Below are 24,271 nucleotides of genomic sequence, written 5' to 3' on the forward strand. Positions count from 1 at the left end.
AATATCGTGTGAGGAACAAATCAGGCTCTTCAGTGCTCATATAGCTGATGGTTTTGAAAAAGAAGATGGCTCGATAGTCTAAGATTTAAAAGGTTACACTTGAACTTTTTTGAGGGTGGTTGTGCTGTAGATTGAACCCAGGCCCTCACATGTGATCCTCCTGCCACAGCCTCCTGAATAGCAGGGAGTATAGGCACGCACCCTCATGCCTAGCCACTCTTAGGCTGTTTGACTTAATGAACTTTGTCATTCACTTTACATTTTTCATTCATTCACTTTATATTTTTACATTAATGATATCCATATTCAAGGTTAAGTAAGGCTTATAGGGAAGAATATTTTGCTAATCATTTTTCTAAAATAAAAACACTATTAAATATTAAACAGCTCTTTGATGAAGTAAATATAGTTATTAGCTCAGCCCCCATTTTTCTTCTCTAGCCGTAGCACATCGATATTTAAAGGCATTGTAAAAATATAATGATGGCAAACATAACTTGAGAACATTAGCCTGGCATAGTGGTGCACGCCTGTAAACCCAGCACTCGGGAGGCTGAGGCAGGAGGATCATTGTGAGTTCGAGAACAGCCTAGGTGACAAAGTGAGTTCAAGACCAGCCTGAACTGCATAGCAAGACCCTGTCTCAAAAAGACCAAAAAAGAAAAAAGAATATTATATCCAGACTCTGCCTTTCTTAATATTCAATCATTGTTTTCTCTGAAATAGCTTATTTAAAATCAGATGAACCTGACAATTTCAATATATTGCTTAAAAATTTCTAAAGAATTTCCTCTTCCTCTACATATTCCCACACCAAATTTTCTTAGGTGCATAAGACATGGAAAAACGCAGTGAGGTGTGCGTAGTTTGTAGATGGAGGGACAGAAAGTGTAGTAATCAGTATTTACTCAGGTATATCTGCAGGAAATGAGCTGGTTTGAAAATAGCATTTTCCCCCCAAATCTTGACCCGCAAGGCTCCTTAGTCTGCCTCTTTCCTTCTATTCCCCACAAAAGTGACTCCAGAGCCGCTGCACAGCCTGAAGAAGTGCAGGGCACTGCCAAAACTTCAGCCCCCTTCTTTTGTGGCATTGGGATTTTATATGCATCTGGGCACCATGGAGCTATATTTTCAACCCTTTTAATTTTTTAAAATTTTGAAATAGGTGTTCATTAATTTGCCCAGATTGGTCTCAAACTTGTGGTCCTCCTGAGTCAGCCTCCTCAGAGCCAGGACTGCAGAGTAGTAGGTGTGTTCTGCTGTGCTTGTGGCTGAGGCTCTTTCTGGGTCTTCCCTCTGCTCCCTCAGCTGAGTGTCCTGAGCCCCACCGTGCAGCCGCAGATGCCCTCTCACTTACCCCACTTGTTGCTGTGCTTTCATGTTTTTCTTGGTTCCAAATTATGCCTCAATTTCATGTCATTTTAGTTCTGTTCTCAAATCCATATTTTGAGAGATTCCAGCAAGGAAAATGCAAAGAAACATTTATTTACACTTTGTACATACTGATTCCAACAAACAAGATACAGTATCGCTACACATCAGTATAGTCATAATATATGCGGACTTCTGATCTTCTGACGCTTTGCAGTGATCTGATGCTTTCACTCCTGGTCCTGATATTTGATTTCTTGAATAATCTTCTTGAAAAAGACCTACACATGAAAAAGTAAATTATTGGGTCCAGACACACATTGCACGCAGACAAAAAAAGCGTCATTTCTTTGCAGTAATAGAGGATTTTGTGCGCAGATTCATCTAGAAGCCTGTCCAAGTAACTAAAAGTAAAAGGAATTCTGCACAAATGATATGGTAAAAAGCAGGTAAAAAACACGGCCACAACCACTCTGATGCTCTGGTTGTGTTTTCGCTTTCGGCTTGACTGACTTATGAATTGTCTGCTGGACTTGTGGATGTACCTGGATATGGCTATGTAACATCCGATCAGAATCACCAACACAACCACAAACAAGCAGCTGTTCACGTAGCTGACTGCCTTATGCCATTTGGCTCCCAAAGGACTTTTGAGTTTCATGCACTCATGAATATTTTCCTTAGTTGGTTGAACATTTGTGAGGATGATGTTTGGCAAGGACAGCACGGCCATGACCACCCACACGCAAACAGATAGAGCCTTTGTAAAGGTTACGCTGTACATGCGAGAGTCCCCGAATGGCTTCACCACCTTCAGATAGCGGTCGATGCTTATCAGCCCGAGAAACACAATGGAAGTGTACATGTTCGCGTAGAAGAGAACGGAGGTGTATCTGCACAGGATAGCCTTGAAGAACCAAGGGCCAAATCCTGCGTCATGGACTATTCGAAATGGAAATGTCAGCGTCATTATAAGGTCGGCCACCACTATGTTTTTGAGATAAAATATGAAGCTGGTTTTATTCCTAATATGGAAGAAGATCCACACTGCTAGGCCATTCAGCAAGATGCTTGCTATGAACAGAATGAGGTAAAGCACAGGCAAGACAATAGTGTCAAACTCGTTGTGAAGGGTGGTGTTTTTTCCGGGTCCGTCTGTTGTATTGTTTGGAGTTGTACTTCCGTGGCTGGGCAGTTCATTATCTGCAGAAGTGGAGAGACAATACTTCAGTGCTGGGTTTGCACGGCCCACCGCCCACCAAGCTCCCAGCTGAACTGTTCTTATTTTGCATGAGTTCAAAGATTTCCTCAGCAATCGAAAGTGATCTCCCTCCCCACACACCAGGATCCTTAGAGTAAAAAGTGCTATTTTTTTTTAACAGCCTTTGGAAAATAAATATGTCAATGTAAATTGTCCTGATTTTTAATTCACTGTTTGTATCCTTATCGAACCAACAAAACCTGACTCAGAAAATTGAAATTTCTTGTAACAAGAAAATAGAACAGGATGTGGTAATCATTTCATGGTAGTCTTTGGTACACTCCCTCCACCACAGTTCAAGGATGCAAATCATCAGGAGTTGGAAAGGAATAAAATTAGTGGGTCATTTTGAATTTTTGTCCATGACATCCTTAACTGAGGCTTCTTTAGGAACTTTAGCTAGGAATACAAATAAAATATGTTGGTCCTTCTCTAAGTGAAAAGAAAATCTGCTGTCTTCTAAAATAAGACAAAGTCAAAGGTAGATGTAGATCTGACTTGGCAATTCTTTTAGGTGCATTTTCACTTTAGTAGAATTTAAGTTGTAGGTTGGTGTGAAATTACTGCAGATAACCTGTTGTGTGGATTATAATCATCTTTAAGTATTATACACCGTCTAGTGCATTTTTCAGGGAAATGTAATCTGTTTAGTTGAGGCTCTTCAAGTAAATGTTTCTATGTAGTCCAGTGAAAAATGCTGATTTTGTTTTCTCACTCTTAATATTTTTATTACACAGGAAGGTAATTGTTAAATTTATTGCAGGCTTGCTATATTTTTCTTGTGTACAAGTCTAGATCATGCCTCTTGTGTTTATTATGAGCTTTTAAAAATCTTGTGCATTTTTGGAATTTTCGGTTCATGTGATTAAAGGTGACTGCCTTACTACTTTATCTCATAATCAGTGGAATACTTGAGGAGCATTTGGTTCGTGTGGCAGCCGTGAGAGTGGCCTCTCACATCTCCTTTTGTGGAAAGTGCAGGGAGTGCGGTGGATAGGCTGCTTATTGCAGTGTGCTCTGGGTCTGCCTCCACTTTCTGCTGATGCCTCCTTTCCCCAGGACCACTCCCAGCTCGTAACTGCGCAAGGCAGGGAAGCTCGGACAAGCCTGTTCCTGCCAGTCGAGCAGTTCCTCTTGCACATGACTGGCTGGAGGGCTGCTGAGCGCCTGGTTGAAATTCTCTTCAAATTACAGTGCATTGTAACTCTTCCTACTCAACCTTAGTTCCTTCCCCGCCAGCCCCGCTCCCGCAGGTGGTTGGAAGGCTGTTGAAGCCTCCTGATTTTCCCCATTGTCCCGATGCAGGCACTTCCTCCCATGAATCTCTTAACCATGGGTTACTGTTTTCCTCATCTGCTGTTTTTTGGGGGGGGAGAACCTGAACTTAGTTTACAAATTCACCTTTTACAAGTAAAGTTTGAAGGAGAGCCAATTCTGGATTTTTACTTCTCACTAACGATTTAGCCACTTCCGTACATGACAAGCAGTTTATTCTTTGTACCATTCTTTGCAGAAGTGGAACAAGGCAGATACTTTTGATGATAATAATTCAAAAGCAGATTCTTAAATTGCTGCCTGACATGTAAGTCCAGGTTCTTCCTGAGTAGCCTGTCCTCTTTCTAATTCTTTTCCTTTTATTCCTTGCTGTGTTTTTAAAAACTGGTCTTCCTGGCTTAAATATCCTTACATAGACTAGTAATTTATACCTGGACAAGCCTGTTATAAGGCCTACAGTATTACTAAGCTTTACAAGTTACAAACGCTTGATTCAGCTGCTACCTATATTTCTGCTGCCAGTTTCAAATTTTGTCTTAAATGTTATTATTTGAGCCTGTTTAATTTAATACGTGTTGTAGTCTTGGCTGTTTCTGTTCCAGAAGATCTAACTCAGTATCAAAACCATTAGAAGCTTCCTAAGAAGTGCAGTTTTAACTGAGTTTAGATACTTGGTTAGATTAATTTGTCTAGCCTAAGTATTAGCAGTAACTTTCATTATACTCAGAATAGTCTGTCCCGGGAAGTAGAGAGCAGTTAAATTTTAATCAGAATAAAACGTTTCAACTGAGAAACACAGCTTGAAAAGGAGAAGCTCCATAATCTCCCGAAATGATGGCTGTATCCTGAAACAATTGCAGTCCTCATGCATTGATGTTTAAAGCCATTGTAAAGGCAAATAGAATAGCTCACCAGCTGCTGTGCACTAGGCATGATGTGTCGCAACTCTTGGTTCCCTGGATCTATGTGCAAATTCTCGTGAAACGGCAGAACCTATCCCTCCATTCCAGTATTCCTTAGGGATCGTGTGTCTGTACAGTGTGTTATTATGATGCTTCAATGTTTAATTACAAGAACCAGCACTCTTATTAAGCGATAATTTATCTAGCAATTATGATTATTATTAAAATAAAGCCTAAGTCAGAATGTCAAAAGAAGCTTGTATGCATATTCTGTCTTATAAATAAAATATACCAGCATGAGTGGCTTCATCCCACAGTGGTTATGAACCGTTTTGCAGCTTTAGGACAGTCTGACGATTGTGCTATCTTGCGGTATTTGCTTCCTTAGTTTATGTCTGGGATTAACATCTGGGAATACAGAACTTCTTACCTTAAATGAGAGAAGCCTAGGCATAAATATTACTTCATTTACGACGTAGCTTAAACAAATCAGCGGCTAAAGCCTATTACGAGTTGTTTTGTGAAATAATGTGGTGGTAGAAAAAAGTGCTTTCTAAGGAGCAGGATGAGCCGTCTCCGTGTTGCTCTGAATGGCTCAAGACTGTGGAGGGTTTTGGATGATTGATTTAGTTTTGGAGTTATGTCTATGTCACGTTACTTCTTTGCCAGTTACTGCCAACATTTCTTCTCCATCATGGCCCCAAATGGGCCCACACTTTTCAGAACTTTTGGGAGTGTTCAGAATCACTTCTCTGTTCAGAGTTCCCACTCAGGAACATCAGTCATTAAAAGTTTAATGGCTTTCCTCAACGAGGCAGTTGTATCATGTTCTTCACATGTAATGTTTTTAATGATGATAGCTTCGCAGTTCAAGTAAGAATGAGTGTTTCTACTACATGAAGGCTTTTTTTCTCATATATTATTTGTTAAGATGGTATTACTCGTACTGCTTAGTGCAGGACTTAAGACAGAGTGGCCGCTTAGAGAATAAAAACTCATTTATTATTCTCCCCCAGCTTCCCTCAACTCCTTTAAAATTAAATTATCAATAACAATGACACATAGAACTCTAGTTCCGTAATAAAGTATTTTGTGCCACATAGGAGGGTAATATCATGTGTGGGTAGGGGTTAGAGTGCTGCGGCTGTTTTTGCAGAGGAAATGTGTATGTGCTCCTGTGTAAGCACATGTGTCTTTTGAAAGAATTCGTTGGAATCATAACCAGACACAGTATTAGCTACCTGTGATTTTGAATTTTACATTATGACTAAGCTCAAAAAAGTTCAGTTTCTCTCCTGGAGTAGCCATATTCACATGTCTCACTGGTTGCATGTGGCTATCATATTGGCCAATGCCGATAGGGAGAATTTCCTTTACTGTAGAAAGTCCTATATAATAATACTGGTTTAGCCACTTATTACCTTTATAAAAGAGGAAAGGAATATATGCATGTTTAGTCACTTAATAGCTTTATAAGATGGAATGGAAAATGGATATTTTGCTGGATTACCAGTGCTTTGATTACAGTTCCTCGTACTTGGTAGGGTCTATTTACTCTAAGCGTAATATGCTTATTACAGTTGGTCTAGATATCATCACACTGAGTGATCGGAGTGGTGAAGAACCCTGGCACGTTTACCATTGGTGAAGCTGTACATGATTGCTCACTGGTGCATGTCTGTCCTTGGCACAGAATGTGGCAGTATCCACTTATGTCACCGCTCTACCTGCTAGGTGGGAATGAAATAATAAAGTCATATAAATTGCAGGGTGTCACTGCCATGGCCTAGTGGCCAGCATAGATCATTTTCTCAATAGTTACCAGTAGAGCAGGTAGATGTTGTCTTTTGTCTCAGTGAACCTTGGCTTAGCCTATTGACTCCTCAGAAAAATATGCATTTTACTTTGAGTTTGAAAATCTTCTCCAGTGTTATTAATTTAATCCTTGTCATTCTAGAGATGAGATGATGGCTGGATGGAACAAAGTTTAAAAGCCTCAGTTGCCATCCTTCATATTTGCTTTTTGTTTGTTTGCTTTTGAGACACGGTCTCACTATGTAGCTCAGGTTGGCCTTGAACTCGCTGCGATTCTCCTGCCTCAGCCTCTCAGGTGCTGGGATTACAGGTGTGTGCCACCACACCTGGCTTTGTATTTGCTACTTTCCACTTAATAAACAATAGGGATAAATGCTGATTTGTACAGGTTTTCTTTCCCCGGCTTACTTGGTGGCTTTGTAAGGGTCAGGTTGAGCCCCATTCTTCAGTTGTGATGCACTGTGAGCAAAGGTGCATGTCAGGGAACACTCGGGGGTGACTGAGGCATGGGTTCCGCCTGGGTGGGCCCTGCTTTGAGTTCTAGAGAGAAAAAGAGAAAAGGAGAAAAAAAACCAACAGTTGAGAAGAGTTTTGCATGTGTTATCTGTCAGTTATCTGAGAACACACGCTCCGGCTGTGAACACCTGTGCCGCAGGGGTGCAGTCTGCTTTTGTATCCCCTTCCAGCCTGCCGTGCAGGGTGGGACATTTCTGTATGAGCGATCTATCTAGATGCCACTGTGTGACCCTGAGGGGCTTACTCAGCATCTCTGTGACTCCATGTCCTTCTTGCTGGAGTAGGAATGATAATAATAATTCTATGGATTATCATAAGAATTATGTGGAACAGTCCATAAAGCATTTCATAGAAACTGGCTTCAAGAATGCACTCAGAAACATTAGCTTGTTAGTCTTTCTGTTCCTGGTTTATCTCATTTTTGTTTGTTTTGCTTATGTTTTTGATCTGAACACATACAACTAAATGAATATATGATGGGACTTGTGTACACTTGGAGATTGTTGCCTTTTTTGAAAAAAGATCAACACTGAGTGCTTTATAATCTTAGAGACATTCAACACCCTATTCTTGAAATCTGTGGGCTTCTAGTTCTGCCTGTACTCCAGCTAGTTGTATGACTTCAGTCAATCAGATGACCTTTCTGGAGTTAGACTGACAGCCCTATAAAATATCTATCATGACTCAAATTTACATGACTTTATAATCTTCTGCACATGAATTCCCATTAAGAATGTAGTATTATTTGAGTACTTATTTTTAAGCTCCTGTACTGTGTGCAGACTGTATTTCATCGAATCTCTAAGTTTGGCCCAAAAGTATATAGCTGGACTTGAGTGTCTGGTATATGATTTTGGCTCAGTAACTTCACTTTTCTGAACCTCGGATGCTTGACAGCAGTTCTGTGAAGAAGAGCTGAGTTCAGATGTAGACGTTGTGGTGCATGTCCTTGATCCCTCTTTCCACGTCCAGGTCCTTCTCCTGTTCTCGGGCTTCTCTTAGGTGTGGTCCAAATACAGAAGAAATACTGGGAACTGTTCTGTAAAGTGGGCAGCCAGAGTAAAATGTGCTTATAACAGAGTTTTCCGGAAGGGAAGTCACAGTGTTTCTCAGGAAATGAAACCCCGTGGGACTTTCATGTCGCCTCAGTCTTGCCACTTCTGTACCACACTGCTACAGAGAGACCTCAAGTAACCGAGTCTAAGTGCAAAACAAACTTCTGGCTTTTGTCTCTTCATAGTTTTGGAGTCAGCAGGGCTTTCTAGTAAACAGAAAGGCACTTTTGTTCTTTTCTATTACTGTGTTCCTCTCTCTTACACACTGTACATGCAGTTAAAATGCTGGACACAGTGATAGAAAAAATGAGGGGTACTGTGGCTAGACAGCCTCTCTTCTCCACATCAATTTGGCTCTTTGGAGGATTTAAATACCCTAGCTATGCCTTTCCTTGAATCGGTGTAGTATGTGGTAAATAGCAGGCACTGAGAAGTATTTTGTCTTGTTAGCAGAGCATAGATAAGGCTCCTAGAGTCCTTTCTATTTCACATCTTCCAAATGGCTATAAGAAAAAACTACAGATAATAACAGATATTGCCAAAGATGTGCAGAAGTAAGGATTTCCAACATTGCTGGAGACAATTTAAACAGACACTGCTACTCTGGAACCAGTTCGACAATTTCTTTAAAAGTTAGACATAACTTTATCATATAAGCAAGTGACTATGCTTAGGTATCTCTCTGCAGAGAGAAATGAAATCATATGCCCATGTAAAGACTTGTATTCCTATGTTTATGGTAGCATTATTCATGACAGTTAAAAGCAAAATGAGCCTAAGTACAGCTTGGTGAATAGATAAATGGTCTCCTCAGACAGTGGAATACTACTGAGCCATAAAAAGAAATATAGCTATCAAATGACTGAACCTCAGAAACTTCTGCAAGGGAAAGAAGCCAGACAAATGACCATATTCCATTTAGTTGAAGTATTCAGGAAAGGCAAATCTATAGAGGCAGAAATTGCATTATTTGCTGGGGTTGGAGGTGGGCGTGGAGGTTAAGCACAAAAGGTAGTGAGGGATCTACTGGGATGACGAAAAGTACATTATGAGAGTGGTTGCACGCATTTTAAAAATCACTTAAAAAACACTGAATTGTTTAGTTAAAAATGAATGAAAATTAGATCATATAAATTATACCTGAAAGTTAAAAAGGTTAAAAACACACAGAAGAGGTGTAAAAACCATCTAGTATCTCATTGTAATATAATGGATGAGTTTTCAGTAGTAAGGGAAGAGTTCATAAAACACACAGTCTTTATCCTCTACTTCATATAGCTTAATGCAGAGTGCATTTTGGGGGAGTTCTACCTCTGGAACTGGTGGGCACTGCTTAATGATCTACATGATTTATTTCTGAGTTCCTTCCTTTGAAATTGGGTGCATAATTTAGAAACACAAGATCTGGCTGGTAACTTACAGTTTTGGAGGATCTATATTCCCAGGTTCCTTAATTCTTTTTTTTTTTTTTTTTTTTTTTTTGGTTTTTCTCCGGTACCAGGAACCGAACTCACGACCTTGCGCTTGCCAGGCAGGCGCTTTGCCACTGAGCTAAATCCCCAGCCCCTGGGTTCCTTAATTCTTAATGAAATTATATGGAAGGTGTGGGATTTTAACTTATTCAGACATGATATTTGGATTTTCTAGAATCAAATTTAATATTTGATATGGGATATGTTTATTGGGATATGTTTTATTCTGCTGTGGTGGCTTACAAGAATTCCCTCTTTTTAAAAATTACTTTCTCTAGATGAAGTTCTTCAAATGTAAGACTTGTTTTTTTTTTTTTTGCCTTTGTTTTTTTTTTTTTTTTTCCTCTCTCTAAAAAATATAAGACTTGCATAAAATGAGTGATAGAAGAAGCTGTGGGAATAGATGAGATTGTCCAGGGACAATCACAGTGCAGTGAAAAGTAACAGAGGGCTGATGACACAGTTCTAGTGAAAGGGGAATGCCTGAAGGAGTGGCCAGAGAGCGGGGCAGATTATCAGAAAAGAGTCATGTCCGGTAAAATCAGGAGAGTCTTGAAGAAATGAGGAATTGTGAGTAGCTTTGATCTGTGGGGAAGTCAAGTGACATAGGACAGCAAAATACTACTTGATGGGACTCAGTAACAGAGAGGCCATTCTTTATCTTCCCTAGTATGTGCTGTCTCTCTCTCTGTGTGTCTCTGTGTCTCTCTCTCTCTCTCTGTGTGTGTGCGGGGGAGCAGCAGCGGTGCTGGTGGGGGAGCAGCAGCTTGGGGGCAGAAGCCTGTTGACAGTGGGTTGGTTGAGTAATGCTGTGAGGTAAGGAAGTGGAAGTGGAGGCAGCAATTTCTGGCAGCTCTTTCACAAAAATGCCTGTTACAGGAAGGGGAAAGAGGGCGGGAGGTGGAGAGAGATAACGACTGCTGCAAGGTTTTGTTAAGCATATCATTTAATGCTTGGCCTTTTAAAATTACATTTTCCCAGCTTAGGTTAGAAGAAATCCCTGACCCCTGGCCATGTACAGTGTCACATAAAAAGCGAGGATTTGGCTCTTTGACCATCCAGATTCCCTTTCAGCTATGTTGCTTTCTAGCTTTCTGACCCTCCATTTCCTCCCATCAGTATGAGGATGTATCCACTACGGGACATTTAAAACAAGGAACGTTTTCAAAGTGGTGGCACAGTCAAATAGGGTTTGGGTCCTAGCTCCCGTGTGGAAGGAGCACAGTCGCATTTATTCAGTGCTTGATAGACGGGGTGCAGGGCGAGAGTCCTTTCCACCTCGTTTATGCTGAGACTGGTGTGGCTTGTGGTCTCGGGTACTCTCTCAACAGGCACCCTCCACGCTCTGGCTGCTGTTTTTGTTCGAGAGCTTACCCTTCCTTTAAGTGGTTTGGGCCTCATCTGCCTGCTCGCCCTGCCCGGTCTGCGTCCCACCTCTTCCTAGTGTGGTGCGTGCTGCAGGGTGGCTCTGCAGCCTCTGCATGTCCCAGCACTCACAGGGTGTTGCAAGCAGGATTGGCTGCAGTGGTAGTAAAGGGCTTGGTGCCAGAGCCCCATTCACAGGCAGGAATCCTGTCCTGCCACCTACGGCTTCCTAGCTCAGAGCTGAGGTAACCGCTGAAGAATGTGATGTCTGTGGTGGGCCCAGTTTTTACAGCCATTCCTGGGGTGCGATGGTATCTCTCCTTGCAGACCTTCTGGATTTTTCTTCTTCTTTTTTTTTCCGGTTTTGACTCCCGTTGATATCATCCTTTGGCTGTTTTACTGTGTTTTTATGTTGTTAGTTATAGGTAGTCTTTATAAAATGAGAGTGGTGGGAAGGGATTCACATGTGACTAATGTCTTCTTTTGACTAACAACTCGGTGCATGATTTCTCAAGCAATCCCTAAGGCAACCCTGTGGCCTAGATAGTCTTTTTTTCCCCTATCCCCAAGTAGGAGAATATGAAATTCAGGCAGTTTAAATACCTTGCCTTGACCCACACAGAAAGTAATGGGTAGAGCTGAAATTCATCAAATTTTATCAAAACTGAAATGCCAGTTCTTTTTATTATACTGCTATTGAGTAAAAGTGAATGATTCTGGGACTTACTTTGATGGTCAGTATATGGGAGGGAGTAGTATTGCCCAGAGGGAGCTGGTTGTTTGTTTTCCCTGCCAAGCTTATGCAGGAACTGCTCATCTTCCAAATTAGGGGTTGAAATTATTTGGTCTGAACAGTGTTGAAAACATGAGGAAATTTCACATAAGAGCCCACATTTGGGTCCTGCCTTGATATATCTGCCTACTGAGCATGAACACTCCTGCAGTGTGAGCTGCCCTTTCCTAATGGGGCTCATAGTTTTCCCTATCAGTAGAAGCATCGCCTGCTACATCCTTCTGTCACTTGATATGGTCATGTAATCTTATTTACCTTTTAATCTTATGTGGCTGCATTTGTCCTATATGGAGCATCTATGTTCTTTGATTTTACATACTTCTTTATCTTCTTCTATACCAACACCATTTTGTTGTGTTAGTGACTGTCAGCTAGCATGCTTTAAAACTATCCTCCTCGTACCTCTTAATGACCCTAAAAAACTTTTTGCAAGAGGTTGTGTTTAATGTCATAGCTATTATTTTTTATAACTGAGTGTTACTGTGTATGTGAGGTTCCAGATCTTAAGGAAAGAAAAATTTATAACTAGTGGAATAAGGACTTGTGTTGGAGGACAGAAACTTTGCTTTCTCCCAAGAAGGGTAATGGGAAGACCAAAAGGAACCATAATACCCAGTATCAAGGACCTGCTGTCTGGACCACTTCATCTTGTGGTCCACATGGCCCTGGCCTGCTGTTGCAGTTTGCTGAGCTGGATCTCAGCCTGGGTAGGGAGTCACATGTACAAGGCGTGGGAAATTCTGTCCTAGTCAGGAGCTGGCAGGTGTGCACTGCTAGGCTACACCAATGCCCTAACTCTCCCTCAGCTTCACCAGCCTCATTACATTGCCTTTCTGTAAAGATCTAAAAAGATAAGTGTCAGTTAAATACTTTGTCCCTAAATACAGTTGTTCATGATTAATGCTTTGGAGTTTGAATTTCACGTTTGGCAGTACTGAGTCTCAAATGACAGCTTTCTAGTTTGCTCTGTGGAAGCTCATGTGTGCAATTATAAGTTTTAGATTTGGGGGGTTATTTTCTCACTTTCCTACTGACAGACTTCATGAAGGTCATGTGAAGATATTGATGTGTAATCCTTAATTTCCAGTGACAAAGACATAAAATTCACAAAAGCAGTTGGATACAAATTGTCACCTGAGGGGCTGGGGATTTAGCTCAGCGGCACAGCGCCTGCCTGGCAAGCGCAAGGTCATGAGTTTGATTCCCGGTACCGGAAAACAAACAAACAAACAAAAAGTGTCACCTGAAAGATAAAACTTCTTACATTTTTGGAATCACTTATAGCCTAAGAATCTTTCCCATTTTGAGTGTGTGTGTATATGTGTGTGGGGTGTATATGTGTATGTGGGTGTTCCTACACAGCTAAAGTAATAACTCTACTGAGCCCTGGGGAAGGAAGAAGGTTACTTCATTGGTTATGGGTTGCCTCTTTTTGTAATGGAATTAGGTCACCGTATTCATAGAGCATTTCATTAATGTGTGGAGTAGGCCTCCTAAAGGTGCTGGAATGTAGAGCACAGCAGCCCTTCATTCAGGTTTTTCAGGTGCTACCCTGAAGTCATCTTTTCATAGTTATGCAGCCATATGTATGTGAACTTTGAATTTCATTTTTGGCAGCACTGAGGATATAGTAGGACATATACCCTACTGTTAGACATATTTTGGTTAACATTCAGGCAGAGAGACATAGACATCTCTGGTCCCTTACGTGCTGTGTGCGTATTTATTGGGGGGTGTGGAGAGTAGTAACTGTGTTTAAACTCTTTAAAGACTAGGTCTGGGTGTGACTGTTGTTTAGAACCCTAAACCCCACACCTAGTTATTCCCTGTGTACAGATAAGAAACCTCAGCAAGACTCAGCGACTTGCCTAACATCTTACAGGCCAAGTGAGAGTCAAAGTCAGGAAATAAACTGCAGCTGAACTTGAGCAGGCTACCTGTGTGCTGCTTGGTGGAAATTCAGAAGGAGCCTCAGGGATGGAAAGTGTTCTAGCTCTGGAGTCCATAGGCAGGTGTCAAGCTTTTGACTCAGTGTGTGAAATAGGGAGCGTACTAAATACCTAGCCTGGTTCCCAGAGATGCTGTGTGAATGTGGTAGACAGCATGCTAAGTCAATTTTATATCTTAAATGCTGTAGTAATTCCTGGCAGTATTTTTTCTGTTTAATAATAAAGATCTCGTTATTCATTTGGTTCAGTTTTACAGTTTTTGAGTTGAGATTTGCATTTTAATTTTCTGTTTAATCAAAATGTAATTTTACACATAGGTGAATTTTGGATCACTGACATACAGGAAGCTGGTCGGGGAGGTTAGGGGCTGCAGTTTCCAATAGCCACAATAATGGTTTTAGGTGAATATGGTTTAAGTAAGTAGGGCTTTAGAAAAATTCTCAGAATTCAAGATCCCTGGTAATCTTTAGTTGTTCAGCTATCGCTGATGATACAGTTAGAGAAGAATGCTTTTCATAAGCTTATGTAAACACTTGTGGAAGGGTCGCCTTGTGGCATGAGTCTTATTCTCAAGAATTACGATTATATTGGGTAGTGGGAGTGGTTGGTTGTCACTTTTGCCATGTTAATAAGGCTCTCAGTGCAGTTTCCTGCTGATATTATTTAGGCCTCTCAATAAAATGGTCCCAAGGCTTTCCTAATTCTTCCAGTCACAGCTTAATCAAACTTAATGTTGATTAAGTTAATGGGATGAGTTTTATATAAATTATATATAAGTTTATTCAGTTTTATCCCTTGTCTTCATTGACAGATTCGGGATTCTCAGCTGAGGCCTTTAGCATGAGTAAATATTTCAGTTTTTGGAAACACCAATCCCTCATTCTTTCTCCTTTTTCTCCCTTCATTAAGAACAAATACTCCCCCATACCTCACATATGTAGTAATGTTTGCAGAAAGCTTTCTGACATTATGTACAATTCATTTCATGAAGTATGCACTTTTCTCCCAAGTAATTCTGACTTAAGTTTATTAGTAGCCTTTGACTTTTTAAAATAATCTTACTTAAATGAGTGGGCATATTTGAATCAAAATAATTCTAGGTTGCAATATAAAGATAATAACTTCCTCAGCCTGGAAGAGTGGTAACCCATGCTGCCATTTCCCACATGTATTTTCTGCACCAGCCACATTTCCTTACTTGATGTCCTCCTCTTTTGAAGCCCGCACTGGCTTCTTGTCAAGACCCAGGCCTCCGTGCAGGTGCCAAGACCCTGCTGACCCGACCCTGTCTGCCTGCCCCTGTGGCAGTCCTACACTCTCACATCAGCCCTCTCCTACTCCTGGATTTTTTCCTGGAAGTCTCTTGCTCTTTCCTGTCTACCAGGCAAGCTCCTCTTAGCACTTCCTCCCCTCAAAGCCTCCTTTGTTTCCTTATGCACTGTGTAAGCGCTCCTCGATCCCCATCTTACTGTTTGATGCCTTATACCTCCACCTGTTACACTGAATTTTTGTAGTCTCCTGACTGTCCTAGTGTCCCTGTATTCTTCACTCTCCAAAGCCTACAGGCTACCAGAAGGCGGGGTCAGCACGCTAAAACAGTTTGACTTAATATTAGGTTTTCACGGAACTTGGCATCCTCTCTGATGTAGTAGCATCATCTTGGTAGGCCACCACCAGCCCCTACCCCCATGAACGTCCTCTGTTTCCAAAGTAGAGGAGCACAAATCAGGAAGGGCTGAGAGAAGAGTAGAAATTGTCAGCTGACCTGTATAAGGCATGGCTGAAGACCATGAGGAAGGATGATTATATATTGAACAGCTGATTCTCTGATTCAGCTGATTCTCTGATTCAGTTCAGAGATTTCTGTTTCTCTGAACAGAAATCTCTGATTTCTCTGAACAGCTTACTGTAACATGAAAGGGCTAAAAAGAAGTGCTACAGGCTCAAATGCTGACAGTGACCTCAGGTAATGTCACGAGGAAAGTGAACCAGGTATAAGAAGAAACACAAACAGTATCAGCATGCTAAGAAAAGTCACCTAACCACTGACGTGTCAGGATACATAGGAGCACTTGTAGCTGTGGTAGGGTGAGAGTTTGGGCGCTAAGAAGTAACCCCTCTAAGGTTCTGGTTGCAGTGCACATTTGTGGGTCCACTCCCATCAAACCGCCTGAGTGGGTCTTTATACAAAGGGGGTCTTTATACAAAGTTGCATAAGCTTCAGATTGTCTAACTTTTTTCTAACACATGGGATAAACTAGTGTGAGTCATGACACGCTGTCTGAGTTGATGGTGGGGCCTCCCCAGTTCTTCTGAGTTTTTCTCAATTCTTGTGGGACCCAAAATCTTAGAACCTGGTATCTGCTCCTAATCCTACATTTTTATTAATTTCCTCTAATTTGATGGTATTTTCTTTTGTACTTGAAACTGATAATCTTTTAAAGGTGACTCTGGACAGTGTATAGGATTTTAGAACTTAATGATCTTCTAATTGATTTGAAATGTGTATTCCCTTCAAAGCTTCTAGTTTCTTCTTTTGTGCCAATCTATCAGATTGAACCATAGAAAAAAATGTTTTTGTAGCTCAAAATGTTATCTTCAAATAGTTCAACTAATAGGTCTAACACTGGGATTTTTTTGTAGTTAGAATCAGGTATACTTGGGAGAAGGGATGGAAAGGCTCTTGTGAAAATACTTAAAGTGAGCCGTGTACGTGGAGCCCCTTACGTTGTCTTCTTATGTCCCCTGAAGAGTGGCTTTCCTAGCATTAAGCTTGGAGTTGGTAGCGGCAGGCATTCAGCTCTTCTCACTCTGCCCACTTTGTGGGTTCTCAATACAACCTCAGTTTTCTGTGCAAAGACTTATGGAGAAAGTTCTTCCTGGTGTACTTGTTGAGAATAGTGTTTTCCTAGGCCTCCTATAAATTATCAACATTGACTCATAAGGCCTGTGTTGTCCTGTTAAAGTCTGCCAGCAGGCCCACCATTATCAAATAAATAGTAATAAATAAATTTGGTGAACTGACCTCTCACATGACTTCAATTTCCTACTATTCTTTTCCCCAGGCCCCATTTTTTCTCATTTCAAATTACATTGCTTTCTTTCGTATTCAGTATCATTACAAAACACTTCAAATAGAGGGCTGTGTGTGTGTGTGTGTGTGTGTGTGTGTGTGTGTGTGTGTGTGTGTGTTTTATGTCATACACATATATGAGACCAGGCAGATGAATTTAATTTAGTTGTAATTTGTGGAAGAGGAAGAGACAGCATGGGAAATGTACCATCTCTTTCTGGAGCTTGAGTGGGGAAAACCTCTGAAGGTAGAGATACTTGGCTTTGCTACGCTGAGTGTGAGACAGTTGCACGTTGCTGAGAATGTCTTCCAGATTTGCACTGGGTAGGGCAGCCACCAAAGCAAGGGTTAGTGTACCATGGCACATGATGCCGGCAGCTTGGAGCGGTGAAAACTAGTTTCTGCAATGGCCAGTTTTGAGAGCCTGTCTGATGGGCAATTTTAGAGAGACTGTAAACGGAATACAAACCAAATATGGGGTGTGTATCAGATACTCGTTACCTTCGGGTCCCAGGATGAAAAATAGAGTGAACACTGATTAGTTGTGCTGGTGGCGCTAGGCACAGAATGGATACTTTTTTCATTTTATATATATTTTTTGTTACTTATGACAACTTAGAGCAAATATTTTAGATTAAAGGGAAAAAGAATTATTGATCTTTAATGGATGCTGCAGTTTTATTCAAAGTGATCATAATGGCACATACTGGTACATTGATATAGTCTTACCAACCAATGTGCTGATACCAGAGGTAGCAACTAAGTACTTTTTAGACAGCATTCATTGCTCTCTTGGTCATTCATTTTACCTCACTCTTTGGGGGTGGACGCCCTGTGTGTGTGGACTTGTTCCTCTATACCTATCAGATTCAAAGATTATAAATGAAACTGGAAATAATTGTAGCTACAGTTATTTTCTGGTTGCTTTAACCAAACATTTGAAAATACCCTTGCAGACCTAAAGGCTCCCTAGTGTCAAAGTGAGCAGTATGCAGTTTCTAGCTTGTTAAAATTTTCATCATTCAAGTCTTTTCAAATGTTTGGTTAAAGTGAGCAAAAATATAATTGTAACTGTCATGATGATGATGATGGTGATGATGATGATGATGATGATGATGATTTTGTCTTTTTTGAGACAGGGTCTCGCTATGCAATTCAGGCTGCCAATGAGCTCACTTTGTAGCACAGGCTAGTCTTAAACTCGCAACGATCCTCCTGCCTCAGCCTCCTGAGTGCTGGGATTACAGGCATGCACCACCATGCCCGACTCAATTATTTAAAGATTGTATATTCTATAAGCCCTGAGTAGTGAGCTTATCCAGTCATGACATGTCTTCTTAATAAATATATCCAGTAATCAGTTTTGCAATTTTTCCAATTTATCTCTTAGCCAGTTTATCTAAAATGATTTATTTTTGGTTTTCATTATAACCTTTGGGTCAGACGAGTATGAGGAGGAACAAGTTTGGACAGGTAAGTCATCCGCCCAGGAGTGTAGCAGACCCTCAGTGCCTGCCGTCCAGAGGCGGCTGGTGTCTGTCCACACTTTGACTTCTTGGCTCTCTCCTTTAGGCTTTCAGCCGGAAAGCCACAACTGATCTCTGACGTGTAATAGGTGCAGACAGCCCAAGTATTCTGTGAGCGCCTATGCAGGCTACAAGGCTATGCAGGCTACAAGCAAATGCTACTCAAGTAGCCTGAAAGTCTGTGTTTCAATTCTATGAGGTACAGCAATGGCAGCAATATTAAAAGTTCAGCAAATGCTGGCTGATATTCTTGTGTACGTAGGACTAATCTACATTACTGGCATATATCTAAATCTGTTAGAAGGTCATTGGATTTACATTGCAGACCTGCTATTAACTTGAGTAAGTTACTTAAACCCACTGTGCCCTGGTGTCCTTTTTCTGCAGAACAGTGCTCATAAGGTTGAATGAAGTATTACCAGTGTAGGCCTTTGATTTGAACTTGGCATGTAGTGAAAACTCAGATTAGAGATGGTGCTTAAGAAGTGCTGAGAAATATTCCTTCCATTTTTTCAAGTGAAGAGGCTGAGGTTTTGAGAGATTCTTCCAAAGTACAAGAGCTGTACACTGCTGTGGTGCTGCAGTGTCCCTCTGAACATAGTTCTGAGAGGCGGCCTGTCAGTCTTGAGTGTGGTATTCACAGCTCTTGTTCTGCCACTGCCTCAACATGACTGAGCATTCAGCACTGATTATAATCTGACGTCTCCTTTGGGAAAACGAGGAGCCAGAGTAACCCTGCCTTGATTGCAGGGCATGATACACCCAAGACATCCAGTTATGTACTCTGGTCTGGTAGTACGGTAAATATACAGTGCGTCTATATGATTTTTCCTATTAAGCTCCCTGCAAAAGTGTAGCTAATAGCAAATAGTGAGTTTACTCAGAATTTAAAAAGTAGAAATAAGAGCAATGCTGGCCGCAGGCAGCTGTGTTCAAGGAAGAGCTGTGCTTCTTACTGGTATAGTAAGTACTTAAGTCAGTTTGTTGAGCTGTAAAATAGGTGTAATAGTGCATTCTTCTTGCTTTTTTTCTTAAAAATATCTGGCCAAATACACATAGTCTTGCCACACATTAAATTTTCAAGGCATGCTAATTATTACTGTTTTCATTTTAATGCTAGAAACACAGTTTGTGCTGGAGAGATCCTAAAACATTAGAGACAGTAGGGTTAAGAACATAGGTCAATGGAAGAGTGCTTGCTTAGTGTATGTAAGACCTGTGTTCGGTACCCAGCACCAGAGTGTGAGAGAGAGAAGGAGCGAGGGGTGAGGGGACGGAAGGAAGACAGGAAGGAGTTGATGATTTAGGGAGTTAGTTGCTGTCCAAATGATAGAAGGTATTAGAAATTACTGTGTAAGAAAACTAATAGAATTACTGATATGACTTAATGTGATGCCTTATATTGAATAGAACTGATTTGGAGATTCTTTTTTTTTTTTGGTTTTTCTCCAGTACCGGGAACCGAAGTCACGACCTTGCGCTTGCCAGGCAGGCGCTTTTGCCGCTGAGCTAAATCCCCAGCCCCTGGAGATTCTTTTAAAAATATATTTTAGTGTAAACTTTCTCAGCTTTGGCCAATAGGAGCATTAATGAAACTAAATATGCTAACTAGGTGCCCTGTGGAGAGTACCTGTTGTTATGCTGTGTTTGCCATATAAGCAAGTGGAAATTTGGAAGTCATTAAAAGGCCAGATAGGAACCAGGCTTTAAGTTTGGTCTAAGGCGGAAGGTTTGCGTCTCTGTCTTTGTTCACCTGGACATTCCACATGGGGTTCACTCATCTAGTCTTTGGTAGCAGGGTTACGTTCACCTGTGCTCTTGCTGCTCTGCTTCAGTTGGTTATAAGAACTGCAGCTGGTCTCTGCCTTTGTATTAATCTAAAACTTGCCAACCCAGAGGAAGCAAACATTATTCATTTTCATCTTGCAAAGGCAGAATTTGAGATTTAGAGAAGTTGAAATTTGGTCAATAGCATGGCGCTGGCTAGGGATAAAACTGGGGAGGGCTTCTGTTTTGGTTTTCCTCGTGCTCCGCTCAAGCGTTCCTCGGGGTTTGGCTTGATCTTTGGACTCTTTAATAACAGCCCCAAACCTCGGGGCACCTCTCAGACCGTGGAACTCTGGAGGCTCATGGTGCTCCGATGGCCTAATCCCCTTACTCTAGCTGTGAAGGAGAGAGGTGACCCTCCAGGTCGCCAGAGGCTTGCCCTGCTCACAGTAATGGCCTCTGGCACAGTCAACCCCGCACCAGGTCGTTTTGCTGGGAATCATGGGTTTTTTTTCCCCCACTGAATCAAAACTACTATGTTATGCCTGTGCACAGGGCATCTGCTCCGAGAGTCACAGGGGTGACTCACCCAGATGTAACCTCGCTTCTGTTCTCCTTTCCTTTCCCCAACGTTCACTGGGCTTTGACGGATTTTCAAATGTTGTCCCAGTTTCTCTGTTTAGAGCATACAGAGAGCAAATGGCTGTTCAGCTCTCTTCTACTTTAAAATTCTGTAGCATTTTCTCAGCGTGTAGAGCTAGCGTGAAACATTTTTGTTCATAAAGGGAGTGAAATGCTAAGGCATCAAGGAAACAAAAGTAGGCAGACAGATGGACACGACCTGAATAAGACGTTCATTCGAATTTAGCCTTCATCTTGCTCCCACATCCGCACCTCAGCCCTCTGCATGTACCATGTCAGGTGAAAAAATTGTTCCCTTGGCATCTACATGAAATAGTTACAGTGTTCAGACTAAATAGTTCCCTAGAATTTTTTCTTAAATATAAAATTCAGAGTTTATATTGTTCCTCTGTCACCTCTTCCCATGTATCCCTGCAAAGATTGATGTCAGGACAGTAGTCTGTTGCTGGGATTTTGCTGGACTAGATTGTGTTTCCTTGATCCCTAACTTTAGAGACAGTCTTAAATGGGCAAAAATAATGAAATAAAGCATCAACAGTCACTGGCTTACTCTGACCCCAACTATATAGTAATATAAGCCAGATTTGTTACTGTTCATATTTCCAGTAAATTAGAATCTCAAAGGAGAACTAGGAAATATCACTATTGTTAAAAATGTTAATATACTGAACAAGAAAGCAGATTCGACTTGAGAACATGATACTGAATTCTGTCATAGGTAGATCTCAACCTAATAGATCAATCTACCCTAGCTCATAAATCACTGAAAGTCTCTAATGTAATTTAGAAGAAGTGAAATCTACATGCATGCTTTTTGCTTCCCTCTCTGAAGTGAGAATTTTCCTGAAAGTTTGACTGTGGAACATGACTACGCTGTTGCTAACCTGTTTGTCAGTTGCCGGGCAGTTTTCTCAGTGTCTTCCTGACATGTTTTAACTTGACTTCCTAAGGCATCAGAATGAGGATTGCCCTGTTCTTTATGGTACGATGAAGACTGAGATTCTTTTGATCAAAATGAGGCAATCACGATTGAAAAAAATCATTTCTCGCTTTGGTCTCTTTTTTAAAAATATGGATAAAAGTTTATGAAACATATAGTTTTGTATCTTAGTGAAAAATTAGGGGCATAATAAAGTAACTGTAGCAAAGAAAAAAAAAAATCCAGTAGATGTGAGTACAGGAACTTTCCCAAGTTTGAAGGGACAGTAAGCAGTTTACACGGTCTGGCTGCTGCAGTGGGAAACCATGAAGCCCCGGTGGTCCCATTTCAAAAAGTGATGCCTCCCTTGGAGAGTTTGTGTATATTATTGTCCGCATTGTAATTCCTGCCTTTTCTTCAAACCTCACATTTAAGGAAAAGTATAATGCAGTCCTAATCATGGTAGTATCCCAGCAGCCATGGCTTTTAAGAAAGTAAAAAATTTTTCATTTACCTTTCATCGCGGTGGCTGGCTGTCCATTCACCTGACACGAGTGTCTTCAGGTTGAGACGGGCTTCTCATTTCCCCTGGAGAATAAGCCTTGAAACTAAGATTGGCTAGGCAGTCGACCTTCTGGGGAAGAATAAAAGGTGATCATTTTCTGTCTCCTGCCAGTGAAGATCCGCGCTCCCCTACCCCTCTGAAGGTCGTCCTCTGAGCAGCCCTTTCAGACTCGCCTGGCCAGGAACAAGTGGTGCAACTCGCTCCCTAGATAATGTAAATGACTCACGTTTAGAGTAGGTGAGTTTTGCAGACAGGGAAGAGCATTTCCTGAACCTGCGGGAATCAGCCAGTGGTGCTGACTCACCTGAAGGGCGCACAGAGGGCTGGAGCTCTGCGCCAGAAGTCAGTGAGGAGTGGAGTGAGGTCTGCGGGGTGGCTCTCAGTTACCCATCAGACCCAGTCTTTAAGTCTACCTTTTTTTTTCCATTTTGGGGTTTTCTGTTGCAAATTAGAAATTATGCATTTAAAGTCTTCCTGTTGGTTAAATTCTGGGTTGAAAGGAATACAAGTGTATTTCACGAGAGAGAAAAATTTTAAAAATACTGTAAGTATTTAAAGAAAAGGTTAAAATGTACATCCAGTGGTAGTTGATAGCTTTGGAAACCTCTATTCCTAGTCAAGATTCTGATGAAATCTACAGTCCCATTTTTGCGTGTATGCAAATAGGCATGTTCAAATATTTTATTTTATTTTATTTTATTTTTTTTTTATTTTAAGGATAAAAGGAGGGAAACATTAACAGACATACAACATTTTACAACATATCACAAGCACAATACAGACAATACAGAGTTCCAAACAAAGTGGTAGGGAATTAACAATGGTGGTTGTATTACATATTGATATAAAATTTGTTTTTTTTTTTTTTTTTTTTTTTTTGGTTTTTCTCCAGTACCGGGAACCGAACTTATGATCTTGTGCTTGCCAGGCAGGTGCTTTTTGCCGCTGAGCTAAATCCCCAGCCCCTTGTTCAAATATTTTAAATAAAGTTAACTAAGGGATAGGTTCACTGAGTTCTTTGAATGCTACTTTTCAACAAATCAACTTGTTCTTTTTAAAAAGCATCCCACATATTTGTATCATTCAAGCATTTTTTATTTGTAATTAATTTTAGAATTTTCAGATAAAAATTTCCAAAGATGCTGGTATTTTCTTGAGTGCAACTTTTAAACAAATCAGAAATTTTTTTTTACCAAATCAGGTCAAAACTTATTACTGTGAAAGATGAAGAGAAATAAAAATGATAGTGACAAGTGGAAATATTTTGTAGTTAAATCTATAATAGGCATTATGTAATGTTTACTTAGGCCTTAAGGAGATCATATATTTGTACTAGTTGGTTTTCCTTCTGTGTTTGTACAGAAAAATAAATATGTTGAATTACCAATATTTGGGTATAAAAATTACATTTCTTCTGTAGTCATTTTCTAAACAAACAAAACAGACAACTGTAAGTTTCCATTGTGTGAAGGGTGGAGTGAGCATGTTATGAATAAGTAGATAGTCCTAGGAAAGGTCTCTGAAAAATTAGCCAACTTAATAATGGCTTAATTTTATAAGAAAATTTTCCATATTTGAAACAGCTCTTCATTTAGGTTTGGGTCTCATAATGCTGTTTTTACTTCTTCTCTGTGGACTTTTCCTTTTCACATTTGAGACCAGCTCCGTGCATTTGGAATAGAGGAGTTTTGCGATGGAGCCCTTATTTTGGGAGACTAGCCCTTCTTCCCATGTTATAAATCATGACCCATTAATGGTAAATGATACATCGTTCATAATTCAAAACTAATTCCAGAGCAACTTCTAAGTCTTAAGAGCCTCATTTTAAAGGGAAATCATCCCTGGTAGCCCCCTTAAAAGTAGGTGGAACAAAGACCTTCTCTGCAAATTCTTAGGATCATTACCCTAGATTTTAGTTGGTATGTGAGTCATAATGGGGGAGCTTATAGAGGCAAATATTAGGCTTATAAGAGTAAAGAGAGTTCTGTTATATACTTTGAATTTT

At 40.7% G+C, this 24,271-nt stretch overlaps 2 protein-coding genes across 3 annotated transcripts in view; one reads left to right on the forward strand and one right to left on the reverse strand.

The window, feature by feature from the left end:
* Med12l (mediator complex subunit 12-like) overlaps window positions 1–24,271 on the forward strand; it is a 306,200-nt gene that overhangs the window by 177,381 nt on the left and 104,548 nt on the right. The window lies entirely within an intron of this gene.
* Gpr87 (G protein-coupled receptor 87) lies at window positions 1,465–22,486 on the reverse strand. Of its 2 annotated transcripts, XM_005393022.2 has the most exons (3): window positions 22,216–22,486; window positions 7,033–7,164; window positions 1,465–2,574 (listed from the first exon to the last, which is right to left on the reverse strand). In XM_005393022.2, the coding sequence occupies exons 2-3, from the start codon at window positions 7,064–7,066 to the stop codon at window positions 1,532–1,534; spliced, it is 1,077 nt and encodes a 358-aa protein (XP_005393079.1). In that variant the 5' UTR covers window positions 7,067–7,164; window positions 22,216–22,486; the 3' UTR covers window positions 1,465–1,531. The 2 variants fall into 2 exon arrangements, with proteins under 2 accessions (XP_005393079.1, XP_005393080.1); XM_005393023.2 differs by lacking the exon at window positions 7,033–7,164.

The sequence above is a fragment of the Chinchilla lanigera genome, unplaced genomic scaffold (genome assembly GCF_000276665.1).
Source record: "Chinchilla lanigera isolate Chin_1 unplaced genomic scaffold, ChiLan1.0 scaffold00047, whole genome shotgun sequence".
In the NCBI taxonomy this organism is placed as follows: Eukaryota; Metazoa; Chordata; class Mammalia; order Rodentia; family Chinchillidae; genus Chinchilla; species Chinchilla lanigera.

What these genes read in the sequence shown, in the direction of transcription:
- Gpr87 (XM_005393022.2), bottom strand. Translation starts at nt 7,066, where the DNA reads ATGGGGCTCAACCTGACCCTTACAAAGCCACCAA. An exon ending in GACCCTTACAAAGCCACCAA is followed by an intron (nt 2,575 to 7,032) that starts GTAAGCCGGGGA and finishes CCACTTCTGCAG; the next exon opens with ATAATGAACTGCCCAGCCAC.